Source organism: Lonchura striata, chromosome 1 (genome assembly GCF_046129695.1).
Source record: "Lonchura striata isolate bLonStr1 chromosome 1, bLonStr1.mat, whole genome shotgun sequence".
In the NCBI taxonomy this organism is placed as follows: Eukaryota; Metazoa; Chordata; class Aves; order Passeriformes; family Estrildidae; genus Lonchura; species Lonchura striata.
In genome coordinates, this window is record NC_134603.1 from 115,047,339 (window position 1) to 115,072,738 (window position 25,400).

The window sequence follows — 25,400 nt, forward strand, 5'->3', positions numbered from 1 at the left end:
GACAAACAGCCTTCTCTCCTGAAGGAGCACAGCAGAGGAAGTCAGACCTCCAGTGACAGCGATGCATGGACAGAACATCCCAGAAGCATACTACAACAGCTCCAAGGTCCTCTTGCCATCACAAACAGGTTCATTTACAGAAACCAATCCATTTTATTCTGCTTTCTCTCTGCTATTCTGAGGCCTTACAAAATGTCAAAATAAGAGCAAATTACCTTATTTTCATATAAACATGTTTAAACAGTCCTAGTCTGTAATACTTGGCCAAGTCAAGCCCCTCTGCAGTTTGTTGACTGCAGAAGAGTCAGACTGATTTTAGCAAGCTGCAAACTGCACCTGATGCAGTTTGGAGAAGTAGCTTACTCACAGGTAACATACCACTTATTAAATAGAATGGTATTAAACTAATTCAATAATGAGGGCCAGATACAAGTCCCACTAAGCATCAATGCAGAAAAGTGAGAGCTTAAACAATAACAGGAACCATTCCCTTTGAGACATTTTCAGTGTCCAGAAATTTTTCTGAAATACAAAAATGGAAAAATTCATCTGAACTATTTGCCGCTCATTATATTTCAGCTGTCCTTCATTGATTTACACTCCACTGCAACATTAGCCAACTGACGCACAACTCTCTTCTACCAGCATTATCACAGTCATTTCTTCATGCACAGAAATACTGATTTATTTACATAATCAAATCAGCTCTAAGAAACTGAGTCATTTCCCAGTAAAAGAAAGAAGGACTGCTAAGTGGGAGCAAGCTGCTTGTACAATTACACTCTTAAACAAGCGTAACCCATTAGTGTTCAGGTGAGCACCACTGAATTAAAATCACAGAGATAATTGTGTCTGAACACTTGCATGTTCCACGAGTAGGATGTAAATCTCATTTATGAGGTTTTAAATTTACTATTCCATTGGAATTATAAAGAAATAAAATCATCGCATTCAGAGCTGTTGCTTCAGGCTGTTTGCAAATTCTAGTGACCATCTTTACAAACCTTTGCCAGCGATCGTATAGTTCTACACACACTGATAGTCACTTTTCTCGCAAATAAAATTTTTCAGAGCAATAATAAAAATAAATACACTCTCCTGAGGAAAATATCAGGATTGCCAAACCATTGTGACACAGCCAAACAAACTTTAGCTGAGATTGTGTAATCTCAACAATCACTGTTGTCAAATTGCAGAATGGTTTTAGCTGAGAATTATTTCAGCTATTACCAAATTCACCTTATACTTTTCATCAAAATATTTCAAAGACCAAAAGAAACAGTAATCATCATTCCATTTGTTTTTCTAAAAACAGCTTTAGAGCTCAGTGACAAAATTCAGAAGAAACACAAGACTTAAAATCTTCTTGCCACTTCCTCCTTTTGCTGCACTTTGCTGCTTTGTTTCAGTTAAGGTTTGTTGATTGCCCAATACAAATGCAGTTCTTATGCAGCTGAACAATAACACAACCAATATTATGAGGCCAAATGCTGTCTAAAACAAGAACACTCCAGCATTCTCCTCCCCATAGGCACGGCTGCACTTGAGTCTATCAAAACACTTGAAAATGACAATCGCAATAGGTATTCTACTTGGAATCGTCTTAGGGACTGTTAATACTTAAGTTGCATCCAGAACTCCTCATTTGCTTCTTATAAATGTAATACACATTACATCTATATGTAATGTAAAAACAAACATTACAACCTGGAACACCTAGTACTGGCTAGCCCTGCTGCCCTTTTTGCAGGCCTTGCTGAGCGAATTGCCAAGGATATGTCTGTGGGAGAGCTGACGCTTTAGTTTGGGTTGTGCTCCCTCTCCTGCTTTACCTGTCAGCTATGTGCTGGCACGGGGGCTTTGCCACCTCTCCAGTGCCGCTGCCCGGTGTTGTGTCCCCTCTGTACGCCACTCGGTGGGAAAGCAGTGGGGTAGATATGCACAGTATGCCAGTGTGTGCGGTGTACGCAGTTATGTCAGGACCGTGTGCAGTGAGCACAGCACAGGCTACACCCCCATGCACCGTGCGCCCCTCTGCGCGCCCGGGAAGCCGCGGCCCTTCTGCCACGGGCGTCATCTGTGCCGCCATCCCGGGAGCAGGAGCCAACCGACGGGAGCCTTGCTCCAGCCATGCCGCTGGCGGGCGCCTGGGGAGCGCCCGGGGCCCGCTCCGTTTGCGGGGCTCCGCGCCCAGAGCCCAGCGCCCGCTCCGTTTGCGGGGCTCCGCGCCCAGCGCCCGCTCCGTTCGCGGGGCACCGCGCCCAGCGCCCGCTCCGTTCGCGGGGCTCCGCGCCCAGCGCCCGCTCCGTTCGCGGGGCTCCGCGCCCGGGGCCCGCTCCGTTTGCGGGGCTCCGCGCCCAGCGCCCGGGGCCCGCTCCGTTTGCGGGGCACCGCGCCCAGCGCCCGCTCCGTTTGCGGGGCTCCGCGCCCAGCGCCCGCTCCGTTTGCGGGGCACCGCGCCCAGCGCCCGCTCCGTTTGCGGGGCACCGCGCCCAGCGCCCGCTCCGTTTGCGGGGCACCGCGCCCAGAGCCCGCTCCGTTTGCGGGGCACCGCGCCCAGCGCCCGGGGCCCGCTCCGTTCGCGGGGCTCCGCGCCCGGCGCCCGCTCCGTTTGCGGGGCTCCGCGCCCAGCGCCCAGCGCCCGCTCCGTTTGCGGGGCTCCGCGCCCAGCGCCCGCTCCGTTCGCGGGGCACCGCGCTCACGCCCGCTCACGCCCGCTCACGCCCGCGGCGCTCCGGGCGGCGCTCGGGGCAGTGGGTGGCCCCGCGGGCATGACGCAGGCGGCGGGCGGGCAGGAGGGAGGGAGTAAGAGAGGGAGGAGCCCGTGATGGCCGGTGCCGGCGCCGTCGCGCTGTCCCTCGCTTTGCTGCCGGCCGCCGCCACCGCCGCCCCTCCGCCGCTGTCAGCTGCCGACCACCGCGCCGCCGCCATGGCCGAGGAGGAGGCTCCTAGCGAAGGGTGAGTGGAGCGGCCGCGGGGTAACCCCTGTCCTCCCCGCGGCTGGCCAGACGGCGGCAGGAAGCCTTTCGGGGCGCCCGGGCCGTGCCGTGCCGCGGGTGCTGCTCGCCCGTCTGCCCGCGGCCCTGGCGGCGGGGCCGGGCGGGCTCCCGGCTCCCCGAGCGGCCGCGGGGCTCCCGCTCCGCTCCGGCCCTGCCGCGCTCCGGCACCGCCGCTCGGGCGCTCCGCGGAGCGTGGCGCACCGCCTGCCATGTTTTCCTGCCGCACCGCCCGCCTTCCTGCCATGGCTTCCCGCCTCCTGGCACGGGCGGGCTCCCGGCGGGGTGTGCCGCCGGCTCCCTGCAAGCCCCGTGTCCCCCCGCTGCTTCCCCTTCTGCACTGCAGCTCTGTTGTGGCCGGCCGGCTGTTGTCATTACACACCTGCCTGCAGGCGTGTCCCTGCGCCTTTTCTGCCGCTTTGCTTTGGCGTGTGTGCGCACTCCGACTGTCAGCCACCCTTGCCTTGCGCCCTAGAGGTCACACGGCTGTATACAGTGCTGGCCCATGCTCCTTGTGCCTCTGCGGCTTCATGCCTGCATACAGATACCCCATCTTCCCGTTCCATCCATGCTCTATTTTCGTTTTGACAGTACACTTGTGTCATCATTTTATACTTTATATAAGTAGGAGATGAGAGCACATCTATAAATTACAAGCATACACTGTTGGACTAACTTTTCTGGTACTATGTGCTTTGCCTGCTAACCTTTTATTTCCTTTCACTGTGCCAAGGCATTCACATCTACTGAAATAACTCCTATGGCATAAGTTATCCTGACCCTGTTCTTAACATGTATCTCTAATAATTGTTTGTAACCACTTCCACCCTTGATATATGACTTTGTTATAGCTAATAATCATTCTTCTGCCTGCAACTACATAGTTCCTCACTATGTCTTTTGTGTGTGTACGTTCAAATGGTTGTATACCAGTTACTAATCAATGGTATTTTCTTCAATTCACATTTTCTTTACTCAAGTATTTCTTCTTAGCGCATGCTTTATTTCTTGTTACACTTAAACTTCCATTGCAGATCCCTTTTTATACCCTTTCATTGCCCCCAAATATGTTGTCTGCCCCTGTAGAATAATACAGTCATCCTATATCTGAGTTGTTTACCAAATGTACTTAATGTATTTGCTGGTCACTTATCTCACAGTTTGTTCCATCATATTTTATGGTTCTAATCCAAACAGTGCTCTATCAGAATATACTAGCTCTACTTTAGTCATACATATGCTTTATTCCTTCTGTCAGATGTGTAAATATGCTTTATATGTATTGTTTACTTTAAGTTTTCCTCTTTCTCTATGCTCTAAATATTAGGTGGTATGTCCCATTACTGATTGCCTAGTCCTCAAAAACTAATTTCTTGCCTATTCTTCTACATCTCCCTTCTTGCATAACTAAGTCTTTCGTTATTTTGAGAAATCAGACTTAAAATTCTTCAGCTATTTGCATGAAAATCATCCCATGCATTCATGACTTATTAATTAAATGTATTGCCATTTGCATGTTGTCATGTTATGTGTCTGTTTTGTTATCTTTCAAAACTACCCCCATCCTCAGTCTTGTTCCTTTTTTAGTCCTTTTTCCAACTTGGGATTTTGGCATTTCATCTTACATATTTTCCTGCTCTGTCAGCTCAATCCGACCAGATCTGAACTATCCATCTTTTCCAAATGCCCTGTTATGCCATTATCACCATATATATACAGCATTCTTATTTCAAATGCAAACTCCAAAAGCTTCCCTTTCAAAGCACTATGCAATTTTGTCTACTCTGTAACTCTGCACTCTCCTCCTTTCCTCAAACTTGAAATAGCTTCCCAAAATTTTCACCTCCGCAGAACCTCTGCAACATTACCCACTTGAAGCTACAAGTGAAACCCTTTTTGGTTCTGTGTTCTTTCTGACCCCTTCAGTCTTAAATACAAGTAGTTTGTAAAGCTTCTTGTTGCTGGTTTACAGGTTTTCTAAGTACAAATCTTAAAATAGCTCTGGCTCAGCCTGTTTTGTTTGTGTGTTCATTCAGCGCATTAGCCTGAACTGCAGTAGCTGTCTGCTTTGATCACACAGAGTGCTGAGTGCAGCTGAGACGATGCCAAGCACTCTCAACTTGAGTTGCCTTTCAGGATTGCAGGATCGTGACACTCGTTGATAGGGTTAGGCTGAATTTTCAAGAGGATTACTGCAAGTTTCTCGTGTGGTTTACACAGCTGAGTGGCTTTTAAGGGGTGTTGGTTTTCAGAACTTCTGAACAATTAGATGTTGATGTGGTATTTTTCAGAGTAAGCCTCCCAATTCACTAAAGACTCCTAAAAACAAAATATCATCAGTCTTTTCCATGAATTAAAAAAGTGCATTTGTGTTGAAACGTTAGTGTTATTATTGGTCAGTTTCTAGTAATAATTAAAATTAGTATTTGTTCATGTTTTGAAGTCAAGCAATGCTCAGTACCCAGGGGAGGTTTATAAACAAGAGAAATATGTTAAATGATTTTTCATTTAGAATTCTGTGGCAGTGATAGGAAGTTACAATATACTATCAAACCCCTAGATTAAATTACTAGTGACAGGTGCACGCAAAGAATAAATGCAAAGTTTTATCTGCTTTGAAAACAATAGTGTGACTCAACTTGTTATGCAACACACTTGCTTTGTTGCAATTTGGTAACTGTGCAAAGCATGGTGAAAACAGAATAATAGTGGTTCAGTTACTTTCTGGAAGATCTCAGCTGAAAATTTATTCATGAAAACTTTTCATGGCCCTGTCCTAACTTTGAATTAGAAGATTAACTAAACAAATGTTTTAGTAGTCACAGTGCCAGCGATTGCTTGGTTAACATGTCACCTGCTAGTGATTTCCAAACCTGTTTACAGCCTTGGACCTCCTCTGTGTAGGTTTTAGATGGAGACTTCTGCTTTTGAGGCTGACAGCCTGGTGAGAGCCTTTTGCCAGTATCGAATCACTTATTCACAGTGGATGCAGCAAGACGGCTTATGGCTTGTAATATAGCTAGGATGAACAGCTACTAAATGTATGTATACATACAGAAAAAGGGTCCTAAACTGCAATACTGGGGATTTTTTTTTCTGCCTTTGAGAAAAGTGGAATGGTTTTCTTTAAAACAAAACTTTAAGTGATCTGCAGTTACAAGCCCACATCAAATTGCTTGTAAGTGGCCTTTAGTCTCACAAAATAGTGGCTTGAAGTAAAGGTAAAGACATACACTAACACCAGTGTTCACAGTTATTTTTGTGTTATCCTTCAAGCTTGTTAGTATTACAGAACTCAATTTTGAAGTGAGCTGTTTGATTAATAAAAGTGGAATAGTTTATTAGGCTTGATAGAGCCTGTGTCGTCTCCTTGGTAGGATGGTTCACAGTGTTACAGCATGAATGGACACTCAACTCAGAATTTTTGCCTGAATTTTTTGCTGGTTACATGATCTAGGTTTTAAAGCAAACTGAGTGGGTAGGCTGCTGAAAACAGGGTCCTGCTTACTTTCCTTCTTTCCTGTAGTGCAGGTGACTGAACACAGGTTTGGTGGCTACAATTTGCATTTTTAAAGAGTAAGATGTAAATGCAGTGTGGAAAGAAGATGTGGAAAAAGGTTAAAGGTAATTTCCTTCATCTTTTCTGATTTTTGTCTTTTTGGCTGGCAGGGTTGTGTCAGTCACAGCTTCAGTACTTAAAGCCTTTTGTGTTACATGTGTGAGCTCATCAGAAGGTATTTGAGCAGGTTTTCAGGCATTTATGGGATTATTTCTAATGTTTTCTGGTGCTTGTATGAATTTGGGGAGGGAAGGCCTGTGTTCATCGAGATCTCTCATTTCTCCTAATGCAGACTAAAGGAAGAGAGGGAAAGATGGCAAAATATAGCAGGGGCTATCTTCTCATTCTGGTAGCAGAAGAAAGATGCTCATAACCTCACTTTCCAAGTATCAAACAAAGACACTTCTTCAGAAGCTGCCGAGGTGGAATTAGGGGGTGTCTTAGCCCCAGTGGAAATGGGGGCTGAGCTAAGTGACAGTGAAGCTATAACTCTAGAGGGGCAACTAGCTGTGGGGCTGCCATAGTGCTGGTGACTATGGGTCATTGGAGAACACGATTTTTAGCCAGTATTGCATGTATTTGGGTATATGAAAAGTTGTTTTAGAGACTGCTGGGGGATGATAGGCCCAGTCAGAGTCCTTACTCTTACAAAGGGACAGCGTTTGTGTGCTGAGAGTTCTCTGACTGTTCTGAACTTCTGTGGGAGACTCTGAACAGCTCTCCCAGCTGACAAACTGTTTAAATGTCTCTTCTTTTATATAGTGGTTTATTAACATTTCTTGCTGAGGAGATTTTGATGCTTGTGTTTCATAACTTCTGAGTATTTACTTGCAATTCTGACATTCTTTTGGGATAGTTTTTTTGTACATGGTGTGTATTGGCAGCCAGGGAGAAGAGGGCATGAGAGGAAAGGTGAGTGTCTGCATTTATATTGGCTCAGAAAGATCCAGATGAGAAGCTGAGCAGCAGGAGAGAGGTCAGTGGAGAAGAGAGATCTGTGAGTCAGTAAAGCTGTGTAAGGGAATGAGGTCGATCTGGAATAAGGTTAAGAGGGTAGAAGGAGGATTTTAAGTGGCAGCAAGAACACATGGTGACATGGTGAGGAATGGCAGAGAAGGAAGGTGATCTGAGTGTGTTGTACTAGAAATCGCAAGATGATAGGAGACTATGGAAGGGGAAGACATGAGCATAAAAAAATGCATTCTCTAAAAGAAGATGTAAGAGTGCCTGTTGCCATTGAAAAAGTCTGCTCATATATTGAAGTGATGGAGAGAAGGGTGTGGCAAATGGCAAAATACAGAAATGGGTTGGGTTAGAGCTCTAACAGACCACTGTAGAATTTTTTTTCTTGGATGTATTTAGTAATTTGGTGTCATACTGATACCAAAAGTTTCTTAATTACATCTTTACTTTTCCATAAGGGGACTTTTGCTGTGGTGACTTTTTAGACCCATTTAACTTCTTAACTATTTTTAAGACTACTTGCACTTCCTTGACGTCTAAAGCATTTATGGTGTAAGCATGTAGAGAAAATAGCTTGTTGTCAAACAGGTTGAGCACCTCTTAGGTTTTCCTAAATGGGAAATGGAAATGGGGATAATTAGTCCAAAATGTTGAATACCAGTTCTTGCATTTTGACATAGGTAACTCTTTGTCACCTTAGGTGGCTATGATAAAGGAACACATAATAGAAGCTGCTCTAATGAGTTGCAGTGAAACAACCCTCAGTGTGTATTGATACTTGTGTACAAGTGGGGTTTGTGTATAGCATGCTTGGAGCTGAGGGAAGTGATCATATGCTTTAGATAGTCTTATATCTGTGTTTTTATACGGGCCCTTATGGGAAAATGAAAACATTCACCTCCTAAAGTTGTGATCTAAATTGTGCACGATATACAATGGAATTTTACCAAAAGAGAAGCAGGGTAGAGGGTGGGCAATGGTACAGGTTAATGAGGGGTGCCTGTTGCATCGGTGCTTTGCTCTTGTCTAGTTTGATGGAATTTGGGAACAGGCTGAAATGTGGGCTGCTGGCATGGTAGGTATGAGAAGGCTGACAAGGATTAAGCAAGGTTGAAGTCCTGCAATATCTGAAGGGCAGCAGGAGTACATCAGTTGATGTATGAATAAAATAAAAGTACTACACAGTTGAATAATATCTAAGGGGCACAAAGAGGAAATTTTCATTTCCTTAATTTTAGTTATGTTTTTCTTCACAAATTCTTACCGCAGTGTGTTGTTTGTAAAAACACGTGTAATGTGTGGCATTGCCAAGTTCTGTCTTATATGAGTTTACTGTGGAGGGGGCAGAGGTAGGACCTCTGTGGTACCTAACCCGTGGTCTCTGTCACAAGGTTGAGGAGTTTTAGTGGAGCTGTGCAGCTTCTCCCTTGCTTCTCTCCTGCACCTTTATCTCTGTATTCTGTGTTATTCCATACTTGGTATGTAGTTGCTAATATGTTTTTTCTTTGGAATTTTTTTATTTTTTTAGCTTTTAAATAAGAACGCGAATCTGAGTTGGTTGCTCTCACATCTTCTTTGTAAGCAGTATGAGCACTGCATCTTACAGGCTTGGGTAACACCCCATGAGTAAATTCATTCTTTTGGTACATACTGAAAAAGCACTTGCCCTGAAATGGACACCTTTGGGTATAACTAGAAAGTGGGTGAAAGAAATTATAAAAGCATTGAAAAAAGGATACATATGGTTAAAAAAAAAATGTCAGTGCTGATAGACTCATGAAAGGGAGAGGGGGCTGCAGTAGTGAAGTTGTACTGCAAGGTGTACCTATGTCTGAGGCCTGACATGGGAGAGAGCAGAATTGTAGTTCCTCTCCACTTCTTGAATGATCAGGTTGCTCAAATGACTTAAAATAGTCACAGTAAACTTTAATATCTCTAAAATAGCCAGAAAGTCTCACTGGTTATGGATTCACATTCATGAGGTACTTTTCAAGTTAATTTTGATAAAAACAGTAATAAAACTTACTTCTGAATTTTTATATTGATTCTGATGTTGAATGTTCTGAACACAGAGTTCAAGATGCAGTAAATACATGAGGAATGCATTGTTTTCACCTCTACCCCAATGCAGAGCAATATTCTGCAATAACCTATCATGGGTTTTGTGTTGGAATGGGGCTGATGTATGTTACACTTCCTAGAAATATTATGCAGAGGTTTTCAAAACATTCTGTTTTAACATTACTGAAGTATCCAAGAGTTTCACAACATCTAATTGCATGGAACATCTTGGCTCAAAACTCATCTAAACAGAACTTTATGGGCAGGGTTATAATGTCATCTGGGGAAAAAAATTGTTACCCTTTTTTAACCTGTTGAGAATGATTTCATCCATTTTTTTGTCTCCCCGTTAAAATGGTAAACAGACATTTCTTAAAGCAAAGAGGGTTTTTTCCCCTTACTATATTCCTGATACTTGCTTCTGGGTCTTGCCTCTTTAGTATGCACTTCGAGGTCTTTTTCCTTGAGGATTTTCAGTCTGTTCATGCAATGAAAGTGAAACATGTCATGTTTTTCTTCTCCTGATTTTTGTCTGCAACTGCCAGAGTGTTTCATCCTAGGAACATCTCATTCAAATTGTTGTGGTTGCTACATCTGACTTCTATTGTACATGCGGAAGCTTTGTCCCTGGATATACAGCCTTCACAAAAACGGTTTCTGTGTATGCCTGAATGATTCTGACTATATTCACTGTTCTCTGAAGACATAAGCATGAAAGAATGTGCTGCACTTTAGAAACAGGAATGAAGGACTTCAAGGACTCCTAAAATTGCTTATGCTCTTAAGGTTCTCATGAAATCATATCCTGAGCCTTGTTGCAGAAACATCCCTGCCTAGTTAAATGTGGACTTGATGTCATGATTATATGTTACTGTCTGTCAGTGGCAGCTCTGACTTAAAAGCTTGGTGTCCTCCACCTTGACTCACAGTCTTTCTTTCCACCTTGATAGTTCATAGGTCTGCTGGTTAACTTTTTGGCTTTTCTCTAGCTAGGTAAAACCATAATTACCTGGTTGAAAATAATTTTTCATGCCTTTTTCATGCCTGAATTTCACAGATCTGGCACAAAGGACAGCCACCAAGATGGACCTTGGATATTGTGATTACTAAAATATTTTTCTTTACATATTAGGGGTTTTTGCCATGGTGGTGTTGCTGGTAACTGCTAACAAAGAAGGATCGATTCCTGCCATAATCATTCATGTAAACAGCACCCAATATTCTCATATTGCAGGCTATTAAAGCAACGAAATGGGAAAGGAAAAATTTATGATAACTCAGTTCTATCATAGATAGAAATGAGCTACTTTTAGTAAGCCTGCTACATTTTGATACAGAAAGTTCTATTTGATTGTGTCATCCTTGACTGTTTTGATTTTTATTGTTTCAGGTTATTACCCATAAACTTGAAATTTAGTAACCAAATATAGAATTTGCTGTGAAAACTTAGTCATGTTGATGATGGAAGAAACCATCCTACATACTCTTAAGCTTTGTGTAGACTACTGCTAATGCTGAGGAAAATGCAGAAAGCATCGAGTAAAAAGGAGATAATGAAAATGATAAAAGGGTATCTGTAGTTACTTAACTTAAGCATCCATCCTGTATTAACTGTAAAGTGTTTATAGAGCATTACAGTAAAAGCTTTATTTTTCAAATTGACACTTTGCCATAAATTTGATACCCTGACCTCTTTACCAGTTATGAAAAACTGGTGCTTCTTTTCATTCCTCCTTTTTTGCCCATTCTTAGTATTTCAATAACAAGTGAAAGGGCTCAATGAGTTGTCAGAAGACACATGGTGTTTTATGGGATGAGGTTTATGTAAGACCTTAGAAGAGTGAACTTTATGTTGCTTATATTTAGATTTCAACATATTGGCAGTTTAAGTTCCTTTGCTAAGCACAGTACCGCAAAAATACTTTATGCATAAACAAGAGGGTAGAATCTGAGCTGCCTTTCCAATAGTTTGGGTTTTTTTATTACAGTGTAAGAGTCTCTTAAATTTGAACTAGCTCGACTTTCTGGGTGCTTGTAGCTGCATTATCAGCTGAAAGGCCCTGAAAATCCCAATGCTGTTCCTCTAGGTACTGGGAAGAAAGAGTACAAAATTATCTTCATTAATTTGTTTTTCTTTCTTTACTTCTAAATTGCTGAAATTAATTCTGAGTGTCAGGAGAAGAGGGGGTTAAGGTTTTTGAAAGATCAACTTCATTCTAAGCAGATTTAAGGGTAAATGGTAAAGCTTGAAGTAGTTTACCAGTGAGTTCACTCGGTGTTTCAGCTTTTTAAGTTTTTGAGCTTGCTCCCTAGCTAAAATCTTGTTAGTTTTCAATATTGTCTGCAAAAATTAATTCAAAAATATTAAATACATTTGTTTCCTGAGACCAAGACAAACAGATGTGCAGCTCTGTTGTTTGTGCATTCAGTTACTTTCCCATAATCCTTCCTTTGCAAGTGACTGTCTATTTGTTGTATAACCTGAGCATTGGCTTCCTTACTGATGTAATTTTTAAGTCCAGATAATTCTTTTTGACAGGAATTCTCCACACTCCTGTCACTGCTGCATGGTTTTTGGTCTGTACTGGGAGTTTTGATTTCCATACTAACACCAAAATTCTTAGTGAAAAGCTGATTTTATATTCAACACTTTAGAAAGGTTTTTGCATGTCCTGTCTTGGTGGGTGAAAAATTTTTGATAGGCGATCATGTAGCAAATGGTATTGTATTCATTTACTCTGGTTTGGTGTAGTTCTGTTACCTTTTTGCAATCTGTTTGCAAGCCCCAGGTTTTTTGGTTTGCTGTTCTGCCACTGAGATTTTCCACGGGTCAGGACAGCTAGATCTGCAGTGCTGGTGTATGTGGGGAGGTGCCTCCATTTAATGATTTCAAGCTTGCTACATCTTCTAATCCATGCATTTGTATAACTCCAATGTAGGTAAATTGTATGCTCGAAAAGTAAGAGAATGAGCTCCATTTCTGTACATTTATATCTCCTAGATAGAGTTATAAGCAACTTCTGCTGAGTATTTTTATGTGGTAAAGCTTCCATTTTTTAAATCCACATTACAAGCTAGAAATCAAATAGACTATTCAACTGTTTCAGTAAATGCATCATTATTAGAATATATGTTTTCAATTCTTCAGCAGTATCTAAGTTTTCACAAACTTTTTGTATGTCAAATTTGTAACTGGCTGCAGATTCATTAATTGTATTGCATGGAGTCATTTCTCACCAAGCTGAATAGGGTTAATGGAGCTGACAGAAAACTCCAAAATTGGTGGTACAACCAATTTGCCACATTCTTAATTTGGTTTGATCTGAGTAGTGGAGGTGAATGGATGGTTCAGGCTCACTGTACCTCTGCCTCTATTTGATTCTCAGTTCTTTTGAAAGTTACCCTCAAGCAATTCAAGTAGTGCTGACAGTAAGATCTTGATTCAAATTAACATTCAAGCAGCTAAGGACAAGCAGTATTATCCTGAGCTACACATAACACAATGTTCATTCACTCAGTAGGTGTCAAAATATAGTAATAATTATTAATTGTTATCCTTTCTTATGCTTGCAACCAGGGTCTCAGTACACGTGCTCCAACCAGCCAGTGTGTTAGATCCTGCCTGGTGGCTTGGCCCCTGCATGTGGTGGTTGCAGCTCCATATTGTCAGATGTTTGTGTGTGTATCCCTTTGTTTGCATTATTTATTACTGTATTTATTCATTAACATAGGCGACTGATAGTCCCCACTAATCTTCTAGTCTCACACTAATCACCTTGACTTTCACTAAGGTCATTCAGTGGGTGTCTCCAGGGCTTTCCCTTACCTTCTGGTCTCCTTCCCTAGATGTGTTAAAAGAAGTGTGGAAGTGTGTGTGGAGGTCTGTTGGCAAAGAGGATGACTTCTTTGAATACTTGGCAGGCCAGCAGCCCCCTCACCCCACCTGCTAGTCTCTGATTTTTCCAGCCTCTGTTACTCCAGATGGTTTCAGACGGATGTGAAGAATGTAACTAACCCCAAATTGAAGACGCAAAGAATCGTCCTCTGCAATGCTTTGCCCTACTGCTGGTTATTGATTGTTTTAGCATGCATGTGCATGCTGGCTATGTTACTACATGGCCACAAACATACACAGGTTAAATTCCAATGTATAACACCTGTAAAGTACATTTGGTAAAAAATTACAAACATTTGGGCTGCCAGTAGATTTATTTCCCACTTTTTGAAATAGCAAGCAGCTGAGGCCAGTGGACCTCCTGACCCCTCAAAATACAAGATTCTGCTCTTGACTTTTTATACAAAAAGACAGGTGGGAACAGAGTGTAAGGGAAGTGGTGGGTGATGAGAGCAGGTGGGGTCTGCCTCTTCTGGCAGTGGGTAGCTCACTTACAAAGTGGAACTACTGCTGGAATCTTTAGTTTTCTTTCATAACTCATCTCCATTGCTGGTGTGCACACTGTTTTGAAAGGTCCATTGCTTCATTTTTGACATTATGTAGCACTTACAGCTTTATATCACAGAAATAAAAATGACAGACCATGTAAGCAATGGATGTTCCTGTATGCATTTAGAAGACACATTTGGCACAGATGTACAAAAGAAATGATACAACTATATCCTTCCAAAGTTATCAGAAAAAATATTCAAATAGATTAGATAAATGTTTGTACTTCAAGTGTGGACAACATCTAGCAATGTGGTAAATATTTTCTGGAGGCAAACAAAGGATTAAGTCTTGGCCATAGGTAACTAAATATTTTTTTCCTAAAATAGTATTTCTAGAAAATGCTCACATTTTTTTGCTGAAAGCCTTCACTGTTACTGTTTTAGTTCGGCAAGTGCAACAGGACAGAATTGCAAACATTGTTTTAATTTTAAAGCTTCAGCTTGATGACTGTATTTGTCAAACTATACATGTATGCAGTGCCTCTTGTGAATTAAAAACTAAGTGTTTGTGAACAGTTCTTGTAAGTAAGAAAAGAAGGAGTGGGCAACTTTTCCATTCTGATATATTTTCCTAAATAATTTTCTTAAGTATCCAGGTGCCTCCTAGGAAATACGGTTCCGGGACCATGATCTGTAGATGTCACTTCTATTTCATTATGGCCATATCCCTGCACTGTTTTCTTGTTGATGTGTTGCAGCTTTACAGTTCTGTGAATAAATAAATAAGATCTTTAAGGTATTTTCTTTGCTGATTTAGTGTTTTTTCTGAGAAGAAACAGTACACAGACTTTCAGCTTAGGGAAAATAGTGACTGGTTTTGTTTCTGACCCAAGAGTTAAGAATGAAAGTGCCTAGTTGAGCATGTAACTAGCAGAAAGCTTGACTCAGAAGAGTGGTGACCTAGCTGTTGTTTAATAATTTACCAGAGTAATTCATAGCACTAGACACAATTTGTGTTATTGTTAAACTTGGATTTCATGGTTACTTGCAGGTGAAATTACTTTTGGCTTGTCCCAGATTTAACTTAAAGATCTTACTTTTAAATAAATGCATAGTTTAATGAGGAAGCAGAATACTTGGATTCCCATTTTCCTATAAGGTGCTAAGTTCCTTCATTTCTTAGGTTGCATGAGCACATACCATGGGAGGACATACAACTACCTGTTCCCAGCTCCTCAATTAAAATTATGATAACAATTTGCATGGTCCCTCCTTATAACAATTCCAGTGATATGGTGGGTCAGGAAGATTATTTACAGAACAGCCAGATACCAGTGTAGAGGAGTAAATAATACTGAATAGCAGTGGGCCTGAGTGATTGGATGGTTAATCTGTTCTGGTCAGATACGGTTTGGGGCTTTTTTCTTAAATGTCCTCTCACAGGTTTCTATGAATCTGAAAAATGGTGCTTGTAGTTGCATTGTGCATTCCCAGAAAACTGTCTGTGTCATATCATAAACTTAAGGAGCAATGTAGCTGTAGTAGGTCAGTCCCTTGTGGAGAAGATGCTTTGGGTAAAGAACTTGTGGGGCTCGAGCTTTTATTTATTACTGATGTGTTGTGCACACTGAAAAACTGGACATTAGTAATCTAATGGTCTTTCAGCATTAGTTGTTGTATAACTAATACTCTGTGTTCAGTCTTGAAAATTGTGTAACTAACTGAAAAGCAGTTCAGTGTAGAAAAAGAGTACTAGAGAAAGTTGATTTGGTGACTGACATCCTCTTCCCTGCGAGGAATGGTCCTGCAGTGGAAGCTTTGCATTGGTAGTCTAAGCCACTTCAAAACCAGGTGAGAGATGGAAAAATAAGATTCTGTCTTAAAACTAAGGGTTAAATTAGCACCCAGGAAGAGCAGTACCAAATTGCAGCACTGGGCTAGGCAATGCTGCCAGCTGAGTCATTCCCCCTGCTCTCATGGTCAAGCTGGCAGTACCAAGATAGTAACTGACAGCTGGAAAAGCAGCTTCTATTGAGGGAATTGCTGGTTTGTTTTCCTCTGGGACGTTCTTTCTAAGTTCATAATTAAGGTCCTAGGTTTTTGCTTGGCAAGATAAACCTGTTTATTTTTCACTTTTTAAATTTAGAGTAATAATCAGTTCAGGTTAGGCAGGTGAAGGCAGAGCTTACTGCTTTTTGTGGAAATAATAGGTTTGTGCAAGTTTATGTATATGCAGGCAGACTTCCAAAGGAACTTGAGAGGAGGCTGGAAACTCCAGTGATTGTTACATATCTTGTAAAGCTTGTTGGGTTGATGTTGAAGGTTCATGTCTCCAGATCAGTATGCTGTGATAGGGGGACACAGTGGAAAAACTGCTCACCCTTTGAAGAATGCCCCTGTTTGTGATGCCACATTTTATAAAGTCAGGAAAAAATTAATTCTCTCCCACTGCAAAAATAGTGTTCTTCACAACGTGTGCTTAACGTGGACTCTCTTATAAAGAGCAGCAAAAGAAATGTCTTCAAGGAATCAGTTTCAAAAATTACCATGCTGCTCAAGATGTTTTTATTCTGTATTGCTGTTGTAGGTTTGGATGGTTATTCAGCTGGCTTCCTGCCTGGTGTCCCACATCACTGCTACACCTTAAAGAGGCTGAGGACAAAATGCTAAAATGTAAGTCTTTGGTTTTGAGTAAGTTTCACAGATATAACTAGATTTTTTTATAAATTAACATTAAATATAATGAGATAAGTTTTTCAGTATGTCTTTTACACTGTGATGAAATAAACAGGTTTAAAATTACATTTTTATTTTTCACTTATGTAGATATTTGATTAGAAGCTATCTCCTTTGAAAGGAGATCTCTATTTAAAACAGTCGTTTCAGTAGAATGTACTTGGTATTTTGTCATGTGTCTAGCAACACAATTTTTTCCCCTTTGTTCTCCAGGTATTGCAAGTATATACAATAAACAATACGTGTATATATCTAATGGAAATAAAATATGGACACTGACGTTCTCTCCAGACCTTTCAAATAAAACTCCACTTGTTCTGCTGCATGGGTTTGGAGGAGGTGTTGGACTGTGGGCTCTCAACTTTGAAGATCTCTGTGAGAACAGGACCGTTCATGCTTTTGACCTCTTGGGATTTGGACGTAGCAGTAGACCACACTTTGACACTGATGCTCGGGAAGCAGAAAATCAGTTTGTGGAATCCATAGAAGAATGGAGAAAGGAGTTGGGGCTAGAAAAAATGATTTTACTTGGACACAACCTAGGTGGATTCCTGGCTGCTGCTTACTCTTTAAAGTATCCATCAAGGTATGTGAAAATAAAGGAATAAAGGGATTCCTTTTCTGTATTTGATTATTGATTTTAATACAGGTTTTATTTCATCAAGCTCTTTATAGATAATCTTTATGTAGATGACTGTGATGATTTAAAGAAATTATATAGAATTCTAAGACCAAAGTATTAATTGTGTGGTTTGTTTCCAGGTGAAGGAAATAGGTAGATATGGTAAACATGATTTTCTGTGTACTTTTCTGTACCTCTTAAGTTTAGTACCCCCTTGCCATATTATAAGGTGAAATAGTTGTGAATGTATTTATGGGTGGATGTTTTTGTCTCAAAGATAGTTTTGTGAAGGGAAAATAGGCCTGTTTCTGCCAAACTTCCCACTCTTATGCATAACATTGAAGTTTCTGAATATAATTCCCCTAGGTAATTTGTGCCTATATGCTAGCAGTCAGCCTGGTGCCAGCAGAATGATGTAAATATTATGTTAGTGACTCTTTGATTTAAATTGTCTGTATGCCTTCATATTTCTTTGTAAGACAACCCATCTGCAGCAGTTCTCTAATTATATTTCATAGGCATTTTCTGCACCATGTTTTGTCCAACAGTTAATACATTTTTTTCCTCTTAAAGTAGTAATTTGTTTATTTTATGTATCTGGTTATAAGTCCCTTTCTAGCTGACCTAGAATCTCACCAACCGAGGCAATTCTGTATCAAAAAATGTCAGTGCCTTTGTTGGGATACATTTAGTGGCCTCCTATGAAAAACGGAATATTAGCTTAATTCTCCACATCATATAGCAAAATCTTTATTTTACTAAGCATACCTTATTCTTTTCTATTCATGTCAAGTGTTACTGTTTCTTTGTTTCTCACCTGGATATATTTGAAGTAATTTCATGCATTGTCTTTCGCTAAAATACTTTGCTTTTTTCTTTCTAAATGGACAACAATTAGCACAAGTGGCTGGAAACGATGTGTGAAAGTAGATATGTTTCTAAATCCAGAACTGCAATAAAGATATAAACCTATTATCCTTTTAAACCAACTTCTAGCTAACTGTAGTTGGCTTTTTGTAGGGATCACTTATAATTACCTTACCTCTTTTTCCAGAGTATCTATAAATGGCACTGTCCTATCCCTTTGGGATTGGATATTGGTTTTGCCCACTGTTGACTTACATCAAAAGTGGTGCTTTATTTTTATGCCTCACTATGCTTAAGTTGGGGTTAATTAATTTGGAGATGTTTCAGTTTGTGTCTCACATTACTAATGTTTCTCTGAAATTAAACTAAGACCACCAAAATAACAAATTGACTGTTAGGGTCTTAAAAGAGCATTGAATCAAGTGATAAATATAGTACAGCTTTCAGCCAGGTTATCTAAAATTGCATTAGAGGCTTAAGGGATTCTGGATACATATTGTTAGGAAAGTAGATCTGTTTCTCCAAGCATAGATGATCCGTTAATTTGCTACACTGTACCAGAGTCCATGGAAAATCCGAGGCTACTAATCCAAAAAGATTCCCATTTAGCATATTCCCAACTTGAAGTGGGCCATGATTTTCAAATAGTGCAATTTCTGGACATTTACTTTGGAAGTGATTCTCATGGTCAACTTCCCATTATCCTGGGTTATGCTTTAGGCTTGTTTACCAAAAGGAGAAATGCCAAACAGGAAGGAAAGTATTAAGAAAGGAAACATGAAACAAAGGTTACTTTATTTTTATTAATTTGTTTGCCATATTTTACTTAATACCATAGTTTGCAGTGTGTGTGGCTGTCCCTGAATGGCTCCTCATGGCTTGCTCTGCTGTGCCTCTGATCTCTCCTGCTTGGTTTGTACAGTTAGATTCTACCTTGTCCTCTCTTTACTGTTGCTGTTTGCTGCAAGATGCAGCTATGCTCATAGCTGAGCCAACAACTAAGAAACGCCTTTGTGATGTTAATTCTTTCCAGCCCTTTATTCCAAGCACAGTTGTTTTGGTTTCCCAACTGATCATAACCTAGAAATAACTTTTGGGATCACTTCTAGCATTATTTTAGGCACTATGAATTTTTCTGTGTTAATATATGATCTCATGGCTTCAACAGGGAAGGAAGTAATGAAGGAAAAAGATAAAAAAGGTAAAAAGTTAAAGATAAAAATATAAAAAACATAGATGGATTTAGGTTAGATAAGACTTCTAGGATCTGGTCCAGCTGTTTGCCCAGCACTTCCAAGTGCACCACTAAACCTATGTCCTTAAGCACTGCAGTCACACATCTAAATACCTCCAAAGATGTGTACTCAATCACTTCCTTGGACATAGCATCATAAAATGGTATAGGTGGGAAGGGACCTAAAGGATTATCTGGTTCCAACCTCCCTGCCATGGGCAGGGACACATCCCACTAGACCAGATAGAACAAGACAGCCCACTCCAATTTCTTCCTTTCAGTGAAGAAATTTTTCCTAATATTCACTCTAAACCTCCTTGAGGCCATTTCCTCATGTCCTACTGCTTGCTATTTGGGACAAAAGACCAATCCCCACATTGCTAGAACCTCCTGGCAGGTAGTTGTATAGAATGATAATGAGAAAGCTGAAATGGAAAATCATCTTAAAATGGAAACTATAGTTAAGCGTCACTTTTTCCCAGAAATCACCACAATCTAGGACATGTAAGAGTAGGTGGTATTATGGAATTAAATGGAAAAGGGACAATTAAAGGGAAAGGGACAATTCTAATCAACCAGGATGAATTACAATTTTGCTTGAGGGGGACCCACAGCACAAAGTGGTCAATAGTTGCATGTGCTAGAGACTTGTACAATGCTCTCTGTACTGTATTCCTTTGAGTAATAATTTTACAAATTGCCTCTCTGATGTTTTCTTTCATGACCTAAAATCAATAAATTTGGAAGTCTACTGCTAGTTTTACTCTGCCTTTTTCAGTTCAAATTTTACTTTGATGATTTTTCAGTTAAATTGTGTCTCTTCTTTGAACAGAGATCTTAGACTTCTAGAAACTTCACTTTAATGAAACAGATGCAATTATCCTCTTTTCTGTCAAATTAAACTGCCTCTGCAAATAATATTGACTGAGCATTTAGATTAGGCTATTTTTAAAAACAGAAACAAGACTATCCTTCCTCTCAAATGTTTGTGACGGTGGGTATCTGTAATATACTGAATTTCTCTTTGTGACACATGCTTCCATGTTTCTGGTTCATACATATGATTAGGTGCAATTCACTCTCTAATTAGTAATTGAAATCCAAATGGTTGATGAATCAGAAGCTAGGTAATAAGCCTCTGTGATAGAAGTAACTAAAGTAGGCTGTATGTATGTATCTGTAAAACAGCACATTTTCATCATGCTTAGGTAAAGAAAAGCTACTGTACTTTAAACTGCTGAACCTTTTTTGCCAACAGGGTCAAGCATCTTATCTTAGTGGAGCCATGGGGTTTTCCAGAGAGGCCTGACAATGCTGAACACGAAAGACCAATTCCAATCTGGATCAAAGCACTAGGAGCTATATTGAGTCCATTTAATCCATTAGCTGGGCTAAGAATAGCAGGACCCTTTGGTGAGTTTTAGCTACTCTTAAATACCATTTCTGTTTTGGTTAAACATAAGCATGGAGCAGACAATACATAATGATAAGCTTTTTTGCAAGTCTGTATCACCCATGGAGGAAAGAGTTGGAGGAGAAAGTGGGAGAGGTTGAAGAAAGTTTGAACTCTTTTATGAAAGAAGGCAAGCTCTTGCTATTAGAAGTACTAGAACAATAGTCTACAGCAAGCTGCACTATATGATCTGTACAGGCTTCAGTTATAGTGAGTTGCATTATGCAGGTGTCTGTTGGGGAACCCTGACAAAGAGGTGTGAATATGAAAGGGTTTTTTTCTGGTTGCCTCTGGTCACAGTCCATTTAGCTTCCCTTCTAATTCCAGTTTGATGAGCAAATGGGATTTCCAAATTCTTTTAACATTAGAAGGCCATCTGTCATAAATGCAAAAGTCTTTGGCCTGAGTTTAGAGAAGCTGAACCTGGGTTCTTTCCATTAGCCATTTTCTTACCACTCTAGGAAATCTGGTGGGCCTAATTGATGTCCTGCATTATGGTGGTTGTTCATATTTCCATTTCTTCAACAGCACTAATGGAATGGTAGATAAACTCTCTATACCCTAATACTGGGCTAGGTAGGGCTGACCAAAAATACTGTGATTTTAGTTCATCTGGGGAATGGGGAGATGAGTGTAATAAAATCTGAAAGTCATTATAGCTATTCCTTCTAGAGAAGAAAGAGGTTATCTATTTGTTACTCTCTGTGCTACTGAATTATCTTTCGGAGAGGCTCGGAAAAATATATCCTTCAGACCCCTTACAAATATAATTAACTAACCTCTTCATAATTTTTGGTATTTAGTCTGAAGATAAACTTATGAGATTTCTAGGCATTGTTTACATTTAAACCACATCTGTTTCCTAAATCTATTTCTATAGAATATATATTTCAATATGCTGCATATGCTGATTTGTTTGTTTCTTTTCAATAGTGTGACAAATGTAGTTTTTCAGACAAGCAACATGTTTTGTACAAACAGATTTTTTTTTTTTAAAGTAAAATGCTAATTTGGCTAACAAAAAACCTGGAAAATATTGAGTGACATGCACTGATTTAATGTGTTCTATCCAATAACAAGAGCATGCATAAATCAATCCACATGGGCAAGTTCAAAGCTGAAATTGTCTTCCTTAGCAATAAGTGAAGCCAAACCGTGCTGCAGAAGCAGACTCTGTCCTGGCAAGGTGTCCCCACACTTAGCCTCACTTATAGGCTGCTGCAGAGGGCAGTGCCTTTAAAAATTTTTCTGTTTCTCACTGCACTGGTAAAAAAGTTTTCCATCACCAACTTAAGTTCTTGACAGGTGAAACCTAGTTTTTGGGGAAGGGTAAGTCTAAACACTGTGCTGCAAGTAGACATCAGACCTAGCCTGATGAAGGCAGTGATCTGAACCCCGGTTTCATTTCACGTGCAGATGTGTGTAAGCTGATGGGTGGACATTGAGCTGTTTGAATTACACTCTAAAGCCAGTTGTTCATATTCAAAGATATGAGTTCAAATGTGAGCCATGTTCAGTGGGATATCACAGTAGTATCACATGGATATTTAATCAGACCCACAGGCGAATACTTAAAACTGGGATCCAGAGATATTTTTTTCCTTTTTCCAGGTAGTTAATTTGCATGTTTTGCTTCACTTAACTGGAACAGTCACCCAGGAGTTTCACAGTTTGGTGGGGGTTTGGTGCTTAGGTTGGATTTCTGAATTCCATTCCTAGAGCTGGATGCCTGAAAATTCCTCACGGCAACAGAAATGTCAGTGGTACCACACCCTTTTTGTGGAGATCTGTGTATTCAGTGTTAGAATTTCTTACAGTATTTTCATAGACACTGTGGAAAACATCAGCCAGATAATTCATAATTTCTTCAATAAATACTACATCAATGGCTTACAGTCTGGTTTCTTTCCAAAATTTGATCCAAGGTGCCTTGAATCCTTGTTTCATTCTCCCCTGTAAATTCCCAGAGGAAAAATGTTTTAGAATTGGATCCACAGACAAAGCACCTCTTATCAAAACAGAAAGGGAAGTCTAAAATTTGGTAACACTTCTTGCCACAACCTCTCTGGTAACAGCAAGGCAAGGGACAGAATTAGTCTCTTTTTTCCTAAGTACTCTTATTCCAAGCCAGCTGAGTTCGCTTGCCTTCAAAAAACCCAAAAACACAGAAAAAGAAGTCCAGCAATTGTACTCTATGTAGGGAAAATAGAGCAATGCCAGTTGCTATATTTTTACAAAATCTTCATTGCTTTGGGAATTAAATCACTGTTTCATAAGGGAATTATTTTCTCTTGCACTGTATTAGTTTTCTAAATCTGTTTAAAGCATGCGTAAGGGCGTGTTGCAATAATCTCCAGGTTACGAAAACATAGATCACTGTGACAAGGTCTACATAAATAATACCAGGCCTTTGCCCAGGACTGGGTGGGAAGAAGTGACATCATCATAATTTTATAGATTAACAACACTATTAAGTTCCTGCAGTCTGGAAAAGGGGAAACATAACCATGAGTAGTTACACTTAGTTCAATGTCCACGTGGAGACCAGTGATGAGCATCGTTCCTCACAGATCACTGCTGGGATTAGCTGTTAGGCATCTTTGTCAGTGACATGGGCAGGAGGAGTGAGTGTGCCCTCAGCAAGTCTGCTGATGGCACCGAGCTGTGTGGACAGCAAGCTGTAGGGGAGGGATGCCAACCAGAGGGACGTGAACAGGCTTGAGAAGTGGGTCCATGCCAACCTCATGAAGTTCAGCAAGGCCATGTGCAAGGTTCTGAGTCAGGGCAGTCCTGACCTCTTCTGAACAGAGAATAGATTGAGAGCAGCCCTGAGGAGAAAGACCTGGGATGTTGGTTGATGAGAAGCCCAAAATGACCCAGCAATGTGTACTTGCAGCCCAGAAAGCCAGCTACATCCTGGGCTGCATTAAAAGCAGTTTGGCCAGCAGATTGAGGGAGGTGATTCTCCCCCTTTGCTCTGCTCTCATAAGACCCTATGTGGAATACTGCATCCAGCTCTGGGGACCCAGTATAAGAATGTTAGAGGCATTCCCCTTGGAGATAGTCAAGAGGAGGGATATGAAAATGATCAGAGGGCTGGAGCACCTCTCCTATGAAGACAAGCTGAAAGAGTTTGAATTCAGAAGAGAAGAAGACTTTGGGGACACTGTGTAGGAGCCTTCCAGTACCTACAGGGGGCCTAGAAGAGAGCTGGAAAGCAACTTTTTACAAGGGTCTGTATTGATGGGACAGGGGTAATGACTTCAAACTGAAAAGTCTAGATCAGATATTAGGGATGACTAATACTCTTAAACTAAGATTAGCCTTGTGGCGAGGCTCTTGTCCCAAAGATCCATCTGGTCAATGTATAACAGGCTTCTTCCCTAGAGAAATTGTTCAGAAAAGACTTAAATTTAGAAGGCCTGAACTGGCCCCTGAAAACACCCATTTCTCTACTGGCTCGTTAGGAGAGCATAAGGACAATGGTTTTCAGCATTAAGTCTTTTCATTTATACCAGTAATTGTGTCTTAAGTTAAGATTTCTATACCCATTTTTCATCATAGGCCTCTGTTCTTTCAATCACACACTAGTTAGATGAACTAGCTTCAGAAGCAGACTATTCTGTAAGAGGAGAAGACAGACTTAAGCAAGAAAACACCCCAGCTTTTTCAACAGTGCCTTCTGGTCCTGAAAAGTGTAGTGCATTTAACCTACCCAGTGCTGCCAGAGCAAGGAGAATATATTTGTATCACGTGAGACTAAACTGGTGACAAAAAGACTTGGCCCTTTGGCTGGTCCCCATTGTAGGTTTCTTCTATTGCTGTGGTGGCCCTATTCAAACATTCACCATATGTATTTGGTGAGGGGAGCAGCATAAAATTCTTTACAGTATTATATTTAATTTCTGTTAAGTGTAATTCCGTTATGTTTCCCTAAGACATGCAAGTGGTAAAACCAAATACAGGTTTAGAAGCCACAAGTTTCAAGGGGATGTATTCTCGGGGCTCTAATGAAAAGCATTAGGCAATCTGATAAAGTAATTGATACACATTCCTCCTCTAATAGCGTTTCCTGTTTTAACAGGATTAAGCCTTGTTCAACGTTTAAGACCAGATTTCAAGCGAAAATATTCATCAATGTTTGATGATAACACTGTGGCTGAATATATCTATCACTGCAATGTACAGTCACCCAGGTGAGTATGAATTTCCCAGTGTATGTTTTGAAGTCTGGTGTTCATTTACTGAATTCCTGCTACTCCCTCCAATGGCCATGGCAGCAGTGTGCATGCTATTTTTTTTAATGGTGGCATTTATTAGATTGAAGAAAAAAGGTACCATTGCACTTTTTCTGAATTCCAGATACTGATAAATGTAAAAAGTATTCTATATTTATTCTGAATTTGTGCTAATTCTGTGAGAGTTTGGGCATTTCATTTAGTTAAATAATTGTTAGAGAATTTTAATGTGTGAAGAATTTCCTTAAAAAATAAGGCATTTCACTCTTTTAAGTGCTATCGCTC

General features: G+C 40.6%; 1 protein-coding gene across 2 annotated transcripts in view; it reads left to right on the forward strand.

Annotated features, from left to right (window-relative positions):
* Positions 1 to 2,797: 2,797 nt before the first annotated feature.
* ABHD5 (abhydrolase domain containing 5, lysophosphatidic acid acyltransferase) overlaps positions 2,798 to 25,400 on the forward strand; it is a 28,126-nt gene continuing 5,523 nt past the window's right edge. Inside the window, exons 1-5 of one of the 2 annotated variants that reach the window (XM_021525882.2) lie at positions 2,798 to 2,958; positions 16,553 to 16,638; positions 16,915 to 17,287; positions 20,683 to 20,837; positions 24,962 to 25,073. In XM_021525882.2, coding sequence (XP_021381557.1) covers positions 2,828 to 2,958; positions 16,553 to 16,638; positions 16,915 to 17,287; positions 20,683 to 20,837; positions 24,962 to 25,073 — 857 coding nt within the window. In that variant the 5' untranslated portion in view covers positions 2,798 to 2,827. Of the gene's footprint in view, positions 2,959 to 11,090; positions 11,150 to 16,552; positions 16,639 to 16,914; positions 17,288 to 20,682; positions 20,838 to 24,961; positions 25,074 to 25,400 lie in introns of those variants that run through there. The other variant, XM_077786986.1, reaches the window with a different exon arrangement.